The sequence below is a fragment of the Priapulus caudatus genome, unplaced genomic scaffold (genome assembly GCF_000485595.1).
Source record: "Priapulus caudatus unplaced genomic scaffold, Priapulus_caudatus-5.0.1 Scaffold117, whole genome shotgun sequence".
Lineage (NCBI taxonomy): Eukaryota > Metazoa > Priapulida > Priapulimorpha > Priapulimorphida > Priapulidae > Priapulus > Priapulus caudatus.
In genome coordinates, this window is record NW_014577178.1 from 40,682 (window position 1) to 56,658 (window position 15,977).

At 42.8% G+C, this 15,977-nt stretch overlaps 1 protein-coding gene across 5 annotated transcripts in view; it reads right to left on the reverse strand.

Moving 5' to 3' along the window:
* The window catches only part of LOC106805550 (transcription factor 12-like), a 79,756-nt gene that overhangs the window by 38,563 nt on the left and 25,216 nt on the right, over positions 1-15,977 (reverse strand). For 4 of the 5 annotated variants that reach the window (XM_014807192.1, XM_014807189.1, XM_014807191.1 and 1 more), the window contains 2 exons: positions 10,597-10,723; positions 8,461-8,507 (listed from right to left, as the gene is read on the reverse strand). In XM_014807192.1, coding sequence (XP_014662678.1) covers positions 8,461-8,507; positions 10,597-10,723 — 174 coding nt within the window. Of the gene's footprint in view, positions 1-1,423; positions 2,396-8,460; positions 8,508-10,596; positions 10,724-15,977 lie in introns of those variants that run through there. The other variant, XM_014807193.1, reaches the window with a different exon arrangement.

Below are 15,977 nucleotides of genomic sequence, written 5' to 3' on the forward strand. Positions count from 1 at the left end.
TATCAAGAGTACATAATAGAGATAATCTCTATTATGTACTCTTGATATATATATATATATATGTGTGTGTGTGTGTGTAACATATAAAGCCAATGCGCCCATCCACTCCCAGTAGTATAGACGCGTGCTAACAAGTTATAGCAGGGCAATTATCATACGAAAGCCACACTCACAAGACATGAATAAGACATGTCAAAAACTGACCAGTACAGTAGAAGTTCGCGAGAGTGAAAGGAAACGTGACCGAACAATGATAGGGCAGAGTACTGACGCTGAAGGGGTCGTTGTCGTATCAGGTACTACATATATGTACCCGAAGTACATAAATGTATACACAAAGTGTACCAGACTTGTACTACAGAAGTGTACCCTAACCATAACCCTAAACCTACCTCATGTAAAAATATAAACATAATACTAAACAACCTAAAACTACTTCGGGTACATATATGTAGTACCTGATACGACAACGACCCTTCGTGCAGTACTGAAATACTGGTACATAAAGATCCCAAATGCCGGGCAGGCCAAAAATCTGCATGTAAACCAAGGAAATAATTCGATACAGAATTTAAATGAAGCTGGCATACCACGAAATATAAATTGACCTATATATATAGCAGCCAGAATTGGCATATCACATATATGAAAAACACAAAGTGAATGCGTTTAGTTCGTTTCCTTAACATAACACCACTGCCAGCCATGCGCAGTCCATCACTGCAACAAGTATTTCAAAACTGCCAGACTAAGAGCACGAAAACCTTTCAGTATCCTGGGTGTTGTTAATTTGCGGTGTTATTTCGATAACAAACCGAGCACGTCAAAAATACGTAAAACGAAACCCTACTTGAAATTAAATGCCACGAGTTTATAAGAAACCTGTATTGAATGGCACAGCACCACGCCAAAACAAACCGTGGTATTAGATCAGGTTGAAATAACTGATCAGCAAGTGACGGCCCGGGAGACACGCTGAACCCTTACATACAGTACGGTGCCATTGTTGCAACTGCGTGAAGGCACATGGAAAATATCTAAACCTAGCACAATAAATATCTAAATGAATATCTAAACCTAGATGAATATCAGATGAAACCTATCAGATGAAATATCTAAACCTAGCAGAAGGAACCAGCAGAATGAGAAGGCAGAATGTGCATCGAGCCCCACTTATCTATCATACATCACAGCTGCGACGATTGAAGATCTCTCACTGTTGAACGTAGAGGTAGAGAATGACAAAACGATTCCACCCAACGACGTGAACATCCACTACCACACTCCGACACATCCTCGCGCTTCTATCGAAACCCTAACAGCGAGTTGACGCATTATCGCGAATTCGTCCGCAACAGGTTTAAACCTAGATACTACTACCGAATGAATGAACCCGGAGTGGATAACGTTGTAAATACTGCACCTGGTATCTGGGTCTGGTGTACAAAAACATTGCAGCCAAATGTTTCGCAGACGCTTCACCAAATGTTTCCTGCGCTCTGCCAAATGCTGTGCACGCGCGACGGCTGCTGCGGCTTCCAAATGGCTCCCGATTCCAATATGGCGCCGGCACACGTTAGCCCGCCCGCGCGGATGCTAGGCAGAGGGTTCTCTGACTCGGGTGTCAGCGCTTCAGCGTTGGATATCAGCAGCACGGCCTGCTGTAGCTGCTGGGGGTGCTCGCCACGACAAGCTCTCGCTCTTCGCCCCGTGCCGATGCAAGTCGGCGGATACTCGGGGAGGAGGTTACTGATGACGGTTTCGCTGCCGCTGCTCGGATTGCCGCAAGCACGAACCGAGATGTCGGATATGCGTCGCCAATGCAATGGTCATCCGGGTTCCGGCTCAGATGGCGCACGGGCGACGATGAATTGTCGCAGGTCCACAAGTCACGCCTCTCTCTCTCTCTCTGTATCTGTTCGCGTGTCTCACTCTCGCTTTCTCGAGAGCAACCACCACTCTCAGTCCAACTATGAATGAAGCTGTGATTACGCTAGTAGTTCTGCGTTGTTTTAGCTGCGCAGCTGTTGCAACAGTTACTGGTGTCCAGGTGGCACTAGAACAGCTCGCGAAAAAAATCAAGCGATTTGGCAGAAGCGCTGGCTTGCCGCTGCTGGTAGAGGTATCGCGAAAGCGCTCCGTCGACTACTCCCCGAGCTCGAACGCAGAACGGTAGCCGTCATCAGAGATTGTTCTAGGGCAACATGTGACGGGCCCCACTGCTGACTCCTCGCGAACGGATACCGACAGCACAAACACTGCTACTGGGGCCCGGCGGACAACCAAGCTCAAGATGCGCAGCGTGCACTCCGCAAACCAACTCTCCGCGAAGACAAAGTGCAGCCAGCAGAGAGCTTATCAGATTTAGCCGATCTTAGGCAGAGACTTGCGCCTAAACTACAGAGTAACACCACCACCCCTTGGGTCGGCCCACTATCGTTACACAAGGGGTGTGGTTTACTCGCCACTCTTGGGGCCGAACAAAGACAACAAGTTACAGACAGAGCCAGAACTGAGCCATTAGCGGGCGTGTGCTGCTAGTTTTTGGACAAGGAACGCAGAAATGCTACCCAAACAAGCTGCACCGAAAATAGCCACGCAGCCACTAGGGATGGGGCTTACACACTGTGGACCCGGGATTTCGTAGTAACAGTCCCTGCGTGCGACCGTGAGAGCTTGGTTCCACGCGCATCGCTTGACCGCTGTACAAGCAAGTCGCCAGCATTCACCCACTAGTTATTTAATCTCGCCCGATCATCTTAGAGATATCCACCCCACCTAGCCGGGTCAACAAACTGTGACTGCTTCTTCGGGAAACGCTTGTTCGGGAGGGGGAGCTACTCCGTATAACCGTGCTGTTGTTGATGCGTGTAGGCACAAATCTAGCGAGTAGTTTATCACGGATGTGTTAATCTACCCATGAAGCTACCTGCTACCGCACAGTAACCCTGCCCCCCCCCCCCCGTAATCAAGGGTGACTACCGCGTTGCGCAATGATAGCAGGGAGCAAACATGACTCACGACTACGTTCCTAGTCGTGAGGACGCGTCGTCGTCACGACTATCACACACAGGAGAATAGCGTGACAGCATTACCAACATCAAAAACCAAGATACTACTCTCTATCGAATGTTTCCCATATTCCTGCTACTGCTTAGTAACTCCTGTTGCCTCAACATAATGTGAACATGGTCGCGACACAAAATAGCGCCACCTACAGACAATATAATGACAAGAAAATGTAACTAGGGTTACGCGAGGAATGCCAGCTACGGAGCTTTAATATTCTGACATATAATAATAAATATATCGGATATATTTTACACACCATGCTAGTCACATTTCGAAATATAGCGATACTAGGTAATTCGGAATCCCAGCATGAAACTAAAATCTCTGCATATAAATTTCATTAAATGAAGATAACGAGTCAAATCGAATAATTAACGCATCGCAGGGTCAATTAATTCAATGAGTACTTGTTTAATGAATTCATACATTTTACGGTATTTGAACGTAGAGAAACAAACGGTAAACATGTAGCGTGGGGAGCTCCGACTGCTGACGAGGGAGCCCGAATTCCATGACCAGGTCAGAACATTTTAATCAGAGCGCAGCCTCCCAGTGGGCGCTCCCGCTAAATTGAATCCACATGGGAACATTTTACCAGCAAATAGGCTCCTGTCCAGTGCCCAGCACCGAACCTACTGTACGTACCATGTTGACTAAGTTGTTAGAGCTATTTAAAAAAATTGCCGCGCGTAACCTCCATGCAGGAGAAGGAATAAGATGAAGAAATTCTAGTCATATTAAAAAAACTACGGACGCTCCAACCGTAGTATACACTGGCTAGCGTCGTGTTTATTGTAGTTTTACACAGAACTAATTACCACAATATATAACTGAAAAATATATTCGATGCGCTAATACCTTGCCGACAACATCCACCTACAAGTATGTTCCTTGGAGATTTCGTGAATTTCTGTGAAATACTACCTTGAAAAATCTCCATGTGTAATGGACAATATATTAACAGCAAAAGCAATTACGCGTTTCTGCGCGTAAACCATATTAAACAGCAATCTTATATGGATGCTTAAACGAAGACGATATTGGCTACACATTGACAAAAAATCACCCACAGTTCAGGGTAAAATCGATCATTATTGCCAAACAGCATTTGTTGCCAATGTGCAATGTAGTTAATTGCAGAAACAATTGATTTTTTTGCACAACGTTATATCCCAGTGTGTAAAATTTATGATTTTGTCTACATCTACTCGTCTCCTGTATTGGCTTAGTTTAGTCACACACACTGACAGTCAGCATGGCTAGAACCATAACTCCGCATTTCGGAATGTTAACGCAACATGTCCGACGGGTCTTCGTGTGTGGGGAGGTGGAAAGTATTATGAAAGTATACTATATCGAAAGTACTGTAGAATCATTTCGTAATATTTTGGCTAATAGTTAACGCCCAAGTAATTAATGGGTAAATAGCATTGCTAATCAGTTATAAAACCTCAATTTGCTGCACCCAAACGAGAAAAGAGGTAAGCTTATGGAACATTATCATAAAACCGAGGAAATCAAGAGAGTACAACGTACTAATTGACGCTGAACGACAATATATGAATATAATAGACTAGATTATTAAACATTCTACGCAAAACTATTAGATATATATGAAATAAAATCAAAGGAAAATATGTATATAAGAACAAATGTAGGAGAAATCCAGTGCATTCACGTCTAAATTGTATTAAAAAAAACACAAGCTTTATGCAATAAAAACAGAGTGAGTGTTTGAAACAGTTGACTTTTAAACAAATAATGACTTTTAAATAGCAGGGCCGTAGCCTGCGGGGGGGGGGGCAAGGGGGGCAGCTGCCCCACCTAGATTTTGGAGCCCAAAAAAAAATTATTCTACTAAAAGAGAATTGTCGTAGTCAGAATAAAGGCTGTACATGTACTCAAAAGTGCCTCAAATACCATCTCCTGCAATCTACCTTTTCAAAATTTTCTGTGGGGGTACCCCCAGACCCCCCCCCACCGGTTTGTCACCCTCTCCTTGAAATCCTGAATCCGCCACTGCCCCCCTAGGAATTTGCCCAGCCTACGGCTCTGAATAACTTGTCAAAATTATAAGGCAAGTAAGTATATATATACTAGTTTTCACTACTATTATCCCTGGCTTACTAAACTAGAGCAAAAAAACATGTAGTCTAGCTTTTATTTTACAACATATTTATTAGCCATTATTTAATGCTGCAACCTTTCTATGGCAATCGCGGCAATTTGCCCACAAAGTTTAGCAGAACGTCTCAGGTAGCACCCCGACGAAAAAGACGTGACGAAAAAGAAATACTTAAGACACTGCTGTTTATGTTACTACGAAATACACAAGCTTGTGAATGAATATGTTTGCGAGCGGGACTGATTATGCTCGAAGCAATGCCGGTGTTCACAGGAAAGGGTTAAACGCCGCTGAAAACCCGCTGTGTACACAATGCCAGGATTGTGGAATCTACCAAAATGTGCATGCCATATGTGCTGGCTCCCTGGTTTCCTTTATTCACCACATAAACACTATCATGCCATCGCTGCAAGATAGCGTTGGCTTTTACAGGCTAACCATCTTACTGCACTTCAGGAACCTTTCATCCCCTGAGCAGGCCTGCAGAATTTCCCGAGCCACGATACCAAAAACAGTTAAACATATATTACACTAGTTTGCCACTGCTATAGTGAGTATATTTTCAAACTCATGTTTTATATACGTAATGGCGCCTTCAGTAACCAAAAACAAAATATTGGACATTTCAAGGAAAAACACAAATAACCCCCACGTACATGCACGTTACTATTAAGAGAATTTGAAAAAGTAATTAGCATAATGGGAATGGAAACCACTAAAATCCGTGACAACGGCACGTTGTTTTAGAACAGTTTTTCACTGATTCAAGTTCACTTTGATATATGAGAACGGGAATGCATATGAAGAACAGGAAATTACGAAAAATAGTGCTAAATTAAAGTGGCATAACTGCGCATGCTATTACAGATGCCAAGGATGAAGCAGCGAAAACGGGGGCGCCATGCACCACTGTCATTAGTGCAGCAGAGTACGTTGCCACGACCAGCTCTGCTGGCAGCAGCAGGAAGATGAGCATGCGCAACATTCAAGCATGGCTGTTGTGAAAGTGAAGATTCTCAACGCAGCCTCTGAGAGTGCTCCAGCCTCCCGATACGAACCAAATGGTGCAAATTTGTTTTCTAAGGGATACATTACATACTGAAGTGGATACTTAAGGGTTTTACTCCATGTTGCTTGTTTAATGAAAACGTATATGGATCCAACTTGAGCCAAGCGAGTAATCGGGCAGCCTCTCGTTAGGTTATACTGCTGCTGCCGATTGCCATGCAGCCGACTTGTAGGATTGTAGGTGTCAATTAAGATATAACTTTTCGATTGTTTGTTAACTAAATTTCCCAAACTGTTTAAAAAAAGATTACTAACTGTGGCGTGTGAAGCTGTGTGTACTTCAACATAACAGGATGTATTTTATTAATATTGATATAATTGTTATAAGCGTAGGGCCGGGCGTACTCCGTATTTAATTAAATAACATTCAGATGTAATGCTGATGAATGCCACAATTCTACCCTAGATCTATCACCTACAGCAAGATAATAATATTGAATTATTAATCGGAATTATATCATAATTATATCACAATAATTATCAATGTAATTCGACTCAAGAACTTGTTAAATTTTTGATTTAACATATAACACAATTTTGCTTCGTTAATTGTTTAAAATATACAAATTGCTAATTGAATAGCTTACTAACATAATAAATTCCATTTCCCCATATACACAGACACATACACGCGACCACGCACAATAGAGAAAAATAACCAGGCAAGGATCGATGCAGTATAATACGTTTGCACCCTACCATCTTGCTTCCTTTGACTGAATGAAGCATGAGGTAAGTATAGGGCCACAGCGCTTAATACACAGTGTTCGCAGCTACCACTGCCCAGCCTGTCGTACATCTGTTGGCAATGCTCGTATTTAGGAAAAATTGTCCGAAGACGATACACCCGACAATTTACGGCCAATCGAACACATTCTCTCACACTCGCGCGTCTCTTATCAAATAAACTCGGCCGATAAACAAAGGCGGTGTTGTGCTAGGCGCTCGGCCGCTGCTGCTGTAAACACTTGTTAAGGCGCGAGGAAAGTGAACCATCAGGTTGCAACGACATCGCCCCGTACGCCTCCCCCGTTTGCCGTTGGGTAGACGAAGCATTTAGCGTAAGATTCGACAAGAATATTTGGCAGCCGGCCACTTGACTTTAAATAAGTTGCTAGCTAGGCTGAGTATATATATCGGACGGAATTAGCCAATCATTTTTTTCCGGGGAGGATCAGGAGAGAGATATGAATGAAATCTACGGGCACCGTTATTCGATGGCGAATTGTTTAAACATGGAAACCATAGTCACCGACGCACATAGTTATAGAGCGGTACATATAGTTATAGATATGCATTTACCTGAAACCCCAAGCATATAATTCAGCAGCAGTTCCATTCGATAGCGATAGACATTGGCTAGAGGCACATGCATATAGTTGACAGTAACGGTACAACATGCGAAATCGTAAGCACGGTAAAACTGGCAATATAAATGAATTTTTTGCGCTATGTATTAGCATAGCTGGAACACATACGCGTAACTATACACGGCAGTTAACCAGGAGACGACACGCGGCAGCTAGCATCTGTCTCACGCGTCCATAGATACATTCTGTATCCCACCTGCTCATGATCCACGACATCTGCCCTCACTGTTGCGATTCTCTTTGAGTCTGCTCTCAATTAATTTTGGAATAAGTAAATCAATTAGCACTAATCTAGCCTTAATGAGCTTCACAATCATCAAATTTTGACCAAATTACGTCGCACGAAGCCATGTTTATAGATTCCATACATCACGTGTTGAAAACGTTCACTCACAAAGCCCTGTGTTGCGTGTTGTGGGAGACTATAGCGTATACAGGCAGTGATAGAAACAAATATTCACGGCTTAAAATAACAACTGCAAGGACCTGTGGATAACCTGGATTTTCGATGGACATTTTGAATGTAGACAATAAGTGGCTCAATTTACACCTATATATATGCCAACTTCTCACATCAACCCAAACCATACAACCAACTGAATCTCAGCAATCATGTGTTCATGTGCATCAAAATTAGCAATAATAAAGATGCAGTCATACCATTGAACATTCAAGTAAGGGTTGCATTAGCCTACGCTGAAATTTGCTTTTTCCATCCTCTTGGGAATACAAAAGCACCATTGTGAATAAGCACGGATAGGACGTATTAGCGACCTTACCAGTGGGTCGGGATATTTTTGTCAATAATATTATAAATATACTCACTTTTTGTCTTTTAACGCCTGATGCATTCGGTGAAGGGTATTTAGTAACTGTAAAAAAGCACAAGACTAGATTAATATCTATAAATGTAAAATAAATAGCAATGCAGAATTCTCTATATTGTTCTACTAATGAGTGACTTATCATGCACGAGACTGCTGCTCCATCTGCTGGCAAGCACTTCAAACATTCCTAGCATTTAAGCCAAAAGTTTGTGAGAAAAAGAGCGAGGAACATGTAAAAGTTATGCATGAATATAGTATAGTAAACGGGAATCGCAAATAGAAATAAAATGCCATACAGTTATACCACGAAATTACACTCAGTCTACATTAATTATTTAGATATCTATGAATAACCACAGTGTAATATTTCTTAATAACAATTTTTTCTTTGTACAATCAGCAATGAATACATTGATAAATCCTAATATTTAAAACCTATAAAATGCCGCCCAATGAGGATCCCAAAGATGATATAACTGCTTTATAACCAATTTCTTTCGTTAATGAACAGCATCGCAATCACACCAAATAAGTCGGATCCACCATAGGTTTGCTGATCGTTCCACACCTGCTTACCCACTGGAAGGTTGCTCTATCGTAGTACATTAACTAGCCACCCCTTAAGCAGATTGTGTGGCATCAATAGCATTGGCCAGCAAAATGCCCGAAGCTGTCATTCCCTGTTCCAGAACGCTACTGTCCTCGGTCCTGCTGGTTGCCAGCGCACACGTGCCGTATCTCACGAGTAGATTAGACGAGCGCTCTGTTTACTTCATTAAACTCACATTACCCAAATCTTATTTGATCAGTGTTAGCATCACGCTCAAAGATCAGCGAAAATCGTTTTCGCGCGAGCATCACCCAAATACCCAATTAAATGAGGCCGCTTGCGACGCCTCGCAATCCAATGATGTAATAAAGTGCACACCGCGCTACCAGCAGATCAATGAGCGGAAGAGGTCAAGCGGCAATTCCATCTCCACCTTGTTAAATAGCGGCACTCTTTTCACATGTCATCGAAACGCAGCTGTTGCTATCGGCATAAGCATTGCACTATCGTGGTCACTGCGAGCAAAACACGACGGGACGAGAGAGAGAGTGTGTGCGTCTGTGTGTGCGTGCGTGTGTGTGTGTGGGGGGGGGGGACGCGAGAAGTTACGCACGACCAACTCTCGGCAGTTTAGAGCGCAGCATATATCTCGTTATAGAAACGAATAATCAATCTCTCAATTTGAGGCTGCTCGTCCGGCAGTCTACGTGTCTCACCTATATGACAGCCCGCGGTTGCTGCACAAGTATACCGCATCTTATCTCACATATATAGGGTCTTAATAGATATATACCTTTAATGCACTTAGCAGGAGCTGAAATTATTGACTTACAGGAGCCGACTTAATTAAATCCGATCTTAGAGTTGCATTAGGACTGTGACGAGTTGACTGTAGGGTGCAGACCAACAGTATCTCGCCTGCAAGCATGTGCGTGCCTTTGCCGTACTTTAAATATAAGTCAGTGGCCACTGTTTATTTTAACAGATCGACGCTTTCTTGCGGGCTACTGTAATCACATTCACGTACAGTTCGATAATAAAACGGTAATGAACCAAGATCTCTATGGCTAGGTCAATATATTGGGATTTTCTAAAAATAATAAATCAACACGACGAAACCTCGTTTCCAATTCTCTTGTTTCTAGAGAGTAGGCGTTGAACAAATGGAAAAGGTGTAACTGTGCGTGCTATCATTTCCAACAACTATGGGCTGTGTCATGCATAACAAATAGTACTTGCTTATGAAACCGATGACAAGTAATACCAACTACAATATCAAGACTAAATTTTAAACAGCAGATGATATTGCCATTGTAAACCGAATGCCAGTGTTATACTTATATATACAACAGTAACTAGAAGTGAAAATTTGGAATCACCACCGAAAGGCCATGGTACATATCAAAATAGCATAAAAACGTTACATCTTAGCCGCTGACTCTCTCTATTTAGTGAATATTTCGCACAGTCGCATGAATTTCTTCTTACAGTATCTTACATCGCCACAATCGCCACATGTAGTTAAAAACGTAAATGCAGCGGGGGGGGGGGGGGTTATTGCCCGTGGGCGCGTGTCGCTCTCACCTCCTGACGCTGCTGTGTCTAGTGACCGCCGCCGTGTGTCACTGTAGGTACCATAATAGGGAGAGCCAGTCTTCCTCTGGTCCGGGGATGCATGTAGCATACTTGTGCCTCCTCCACCCAATCCAACCTAAACATAGTTCAAAGGGTGCTGATTATCGGCTTTGTAATACTAGCTGCCATGCAAGCAATTACGACATTAATTATTTAACCAAATTATATGATGGTTTCATAATCACACTATTCTTTGCTAAATAAAACCAAGTTACTATACATGCATATGAACAATTTTTTGTAAATTATGCTACCTGGCTATTTTTACTGTTTATTATTAACGATTATTACATAATCACTACACATGCGTAAAATTAGTACAAACATTGAAAGTTGTTACTTTGAAAGTTGCCCACGTATTCATGTTTCACACAACTGTTAATGGTTCCCAGTGGTGATCACACAGCACCCTATTAAAATGCTAATCTATTTACCTCTGATTACTATTACAGTACAAACTTTTTAATACATCATAAATAATGTGTAAATTAACTAATATTGGTAGTAAACCTGAACTATTGTGCTGGCTATTTAATAATTACAGTATAAATGCTCCCCTTTACGTAATCCATGCACCTACGCGAATTATAACTTCCTTCGCACCATTATAAGCGACATAATATACAATGGTGCTATAAATTTTCAAATTAGATAAGTAGTTATGTCTCATTAATGTTACACAACAATGGGTTTTGCATATATAAAGCAAAATTAACCTCAGAGTATTGCTTAAAGCTTGTACGTTAATAGAAATTATATTATATTCTTTCTCACGTGCTATACGCTAAACAACAATTAGATAAAAAAAATTATACGTGTATTTATCAATAATAGGCCTACGTGTTATTATCATGGCTCAATTTCACATGGAACAACATGTTCGGCTTTCCACTGCACGTCAATTCCACAGCACGTTTGTATATTTACTAGTTAGTATTATTATATTTTAATGAGCTTCAACACCACAAATGGAATTTTTTGCCATACGTAATTCATATTACGTCCATTTTAATAGTATTTAACAAGATAGGTTAAGCTCACAAGCACAGACACATTACAACCGAAAAATAACAGTAACCGTAATATTATATAATCTCGAGAATTAAATTAACAAAATTTAATTAAAATTTAAACAAATGTTTTCCACATTCTGCTATTACACTGGGCACATTTGGTAAAAGACTGTAATCTTGCAGTTCATTGTCCAGGTATTAACGGCGTACATTTTACAAACTATAGATTAATTTCCTCTGGTACTCAATCAAACTTTCTCTCCATTCTATAACGTTTCCATTAAGCAAATCCTACTCGGAATGCTATAACCACACGCACCACGTGCGTAATCGTCGGCTGGAGCACGGCCACGAAGAAGAAGTAGCGAAACTATATTTACTTCGCGCGAAAAAAACACATTAGTAGATGCCGTGTGCTGTCAAACGCTCGCGGTTGTCTTGACACACCGTTTCGGTTGCCATGACAAAGTTGAGCATCACGTTAAGAATCGCATCTGTTAGCCGCGCTCGTTCTCGCGCACAAAGACTCGGGAAGTCTGCGTCGTCGGCCGAGAACAACGCGTCTGTCGGCCGAGCGACGCAAAACGACGCGCTAATATGAAATCTGGTCGTCAATATTCGATTTAATCGCCGAGCGAAATATTGCGGCTGCCGGCAAAGAGCGTCTGTGAGCGCGCGCACCTCTCGTTTACGACCCGCGCTCGTAATTAATCAAATCGCGGCGTCGTTACTGGGAACGAGCACCGCGTTTATGATTGAAAGATTATCCAAAGATGAGCGCCACATACAGCTAAAGTTGTAGAGATTCTATTTCAGAAACATGGTCGGATGTTTTACTATTTTCATGACGTAGAGGGGCAGCAGTGCAACAGCCCACAATAAGCAATTACTCGCGCATTTGCCACCACAAGCTATTTGTACATTTCCAATTCTACGGAGATAATCCAGCCTTAACTGCACACAAAGGAGCGGATGTATACCAAACGGCATCTGCTGGATTTGTCTGTCAGCTAGCTACGTAGTCAGCAGTCCCACAGAGGTTTTTACAAGTTTGCCCATCTGCATTTTCGATTGACTTAGGCCACTAATATACAGCCTATACTGCTAAATGAGGTTTCGGTTTTCATCACCCTGCCAGGGCGCTTCTTTGTCCAAATACTGTTTCAGGCTATATAACGTTATCGGCTGCCTCTTAGGACCAGTTTGAGAAGGTTTGCTGACCTTGGCGGGGTTTTTCAGTGGTGGCAGACAGGCTGGCACCAAAACACGGGGGCTCTAAACGATACCAGGTTTTAGTTGCAACCAAAAAGTAAAACATGTGTGACCAAGGAAAACATTTTCTTAACATTTTCTGTGACTGAAATCTCCGCACTTCACGTGCCCCAATTTTTTACAATATCGCAGAGAGGGAGAAAAACAAAAACACTAGCATAGAAAACAAAACAAAACTACCCCTACAGAAATGATATGTTTATACTACTCATTAAGCAAAGGTAAAAATTCCTAGCCCTGCACAAATCTCAGTGACTACGCTGCTGAAGGAATAGATCTTGAATAAACATCACATCTGAAAAAAAAACATGGCGACTACCTAATATCAATCAGTCAGTGTTATTTTTGTGGGTGGGGATCGCTTTTGTCTGAAATTCTGTAACTAAGCCACTACTGTTTGATCCCGCAGACATGAGTTAACCGAGTTTTTTTAATGTCTAGATCGGTTAACAAACCCTGTTGCCAAATTCCTCTGCGCATGCACAGCAAACTTAACAACGTGCACAGATTTTATTGTCAGCAGTAAAGTTTTATATCAGCCTTGCTATAAACTGGCGAATTGCTGCCTCGACATGCAGCAGACGGCGTTCAACTATCACTGTGCACAATTCAGAACGGTAAGAAACAGATTAGTGACTAACACCGATGAACCTCGCAGTTCTCACGACTGAAACATTATTACCACTGCTATACGCGCTCTACGCTACTTGTGTTACAATTAAGTGACTTACACGTACCTCGGTCACCGCTAGTTTATTGTGTTCAATGTTTAACTTTCGGAGTAGCGCGTTTGAATGTGGGTGCATAAATGAAGAGGGAGTGGAAGGCAGCTGATATGATGTAGCACATCATTTTAATAGAAATGGGAATTCACACAATAACATACTAAACTACTAAACAAACTACTAAAATACTAAATTCCCAAAGCCACGCCTATATACGACGTTTTAAAATCCCAAGCTATCGTTGTTGTTAAACACAGCCAACCGTGCGAATAGCTAGGCTACTTGACACGCTATATGCCAGAGAGTCGGGAGGGATGGGTTTGCAAATGATGAAGAAAGTATCGCCCATGCAGCGTATAATAGCATTGCTGACAGCAAACATTTTAGCCACTGCCTGCTCATGTGTTTGTAGTACACTCTGTTACCTGAACTTTCTCGACTTTTGCGCGATTCACTTAAAAATCGCAGCTGCCCAACGACAATAAAACTAGTTTCTAAATGCAAAATTCCCCATTACTTCTTCAGTAGCTGTAAGCGCATCCCCCTGGCCTACTTGGCTTCCCGACTACTAATTAGCTGCAGCATAGACTGCATGAAGCAGGTGGCGTTATCATGCACGCTACCACTCATACCCGCCCTCTCGCGCTTTTATACTTATAATGTACACATCTTAGACGGCTAGGGTTAAAACTACATGTCGAAATCATATTTAACTTCCAGGTCGCATCGCAATCCGTGAAGAAAGGACGTACACAGTTAGTATTTGCGTTCGCCTAATAGAACTGAGAAGGAGTGTGCCTCATCCAGCATACACGTCCACACGATCAGATGCACACCGAGTGCACGCGCATTCGGACTAAAGCAGAAACTGCCAAACTCCGTCAAAACGAGAGGTGCTAAAAGCTGTTAACTCTTATAAGAAACGCAAACACCTAAATCTGTATAATGGGTAGCGATTCCGAATAATCCCCATCACAAATTCATCTCGAGTGTTCGAGGATACCTAATCCCACGCGCCTTCGGGGAGTAATTATGACGCGCTTTTAAATCCGTCTCAAACTGGTTTTTCTCGCCAGCAAAGACCTTTCAGAGAAGACATGCCCCTGCTGCCGTATTAACAATGGCACCTTTAGAATGGTAGCAGGAATATGTGCCTGGCTGGATTAGCCGAAATCTGTTGACCTTATCAAACATGCTGGCAACGACTGCGTTGGTAACCGGAGTTTGCACTTTTAACTCGTGTCAATAAATTGTCACGCAGAAAATACCATTACTGATTTATGGATTGGATTAAATTTATTAGTACCCGTGTAAAATCATTTCCTTATTTCTTAAACGGAATTCCCACAGTAACAAACATCGTTCTGCAGCAAGAGGTCATTTCTTGTTCTGTCAGACTAATTACTTACTATAAACTCTAGACGGTCGGGCGCGTATCACACCTACTTGTAACTACTGCGATTTTACAACACTGCTTTGCATGCAAAATGTTTCCCGACACTCATCTGAACGTCAGAATAGATGTTCTTCTTCTATCAGCATGTGTAGCGCCCGCCCGCACCCCCCCCTCCCCCCTCCCCCCCCTACCACCACGCACACACGCCCAAGCGTACAGCAGTGCGGCCGACTCAATCAGGGACCGGCATTCTAGTTGCAGTGGCTGGTTACCAGCCTTCGGGGTTGCCAGGCAGTCAGTTGCGGAATGCGTGAACAGCCCCTGAGCTGTCTGTGCCAGACAGTACGGCGCCATAACAAAGACACGGGCGCGCACAGTGTCAGGAAACATTCCAGTTTCTTCACAGCACCTGCCGAGGCAGGATCACCCACACGTTCACTACGCGAGCGAAGAGTGTTGGTGGTGGACAAGGTCGGAGTCTCGCGGCCATTCGCCTTACATATGTTACAATCGATTAGCGCTTGTTTCTGAACTAGCACTGTTGTAATTTCTTAAACATCTACGTAAACAAATAGCAGATATATTTCTCCGTATTAGTCTACGCCGCTAGACTTCACATGCATGCGCACGTACGCACGCACATACACACCACGCGCACACGCACACACACACACACGCACGCGCGCACGCACGCACGCACACGAGCGCGCACACACACAAACACACGCACACACGCACGCACGCACGCACGCACGCACGCACGCACGCACACACCACACACACACACACACACACACACACACACACACACACACACACACACACACACACACGCGACGCACACACACACACACACTACTACCTTCTTACTTACGTCGCACGTACGTACGTACTACCTTACTAACTAAGTAAGTACGGTACGGT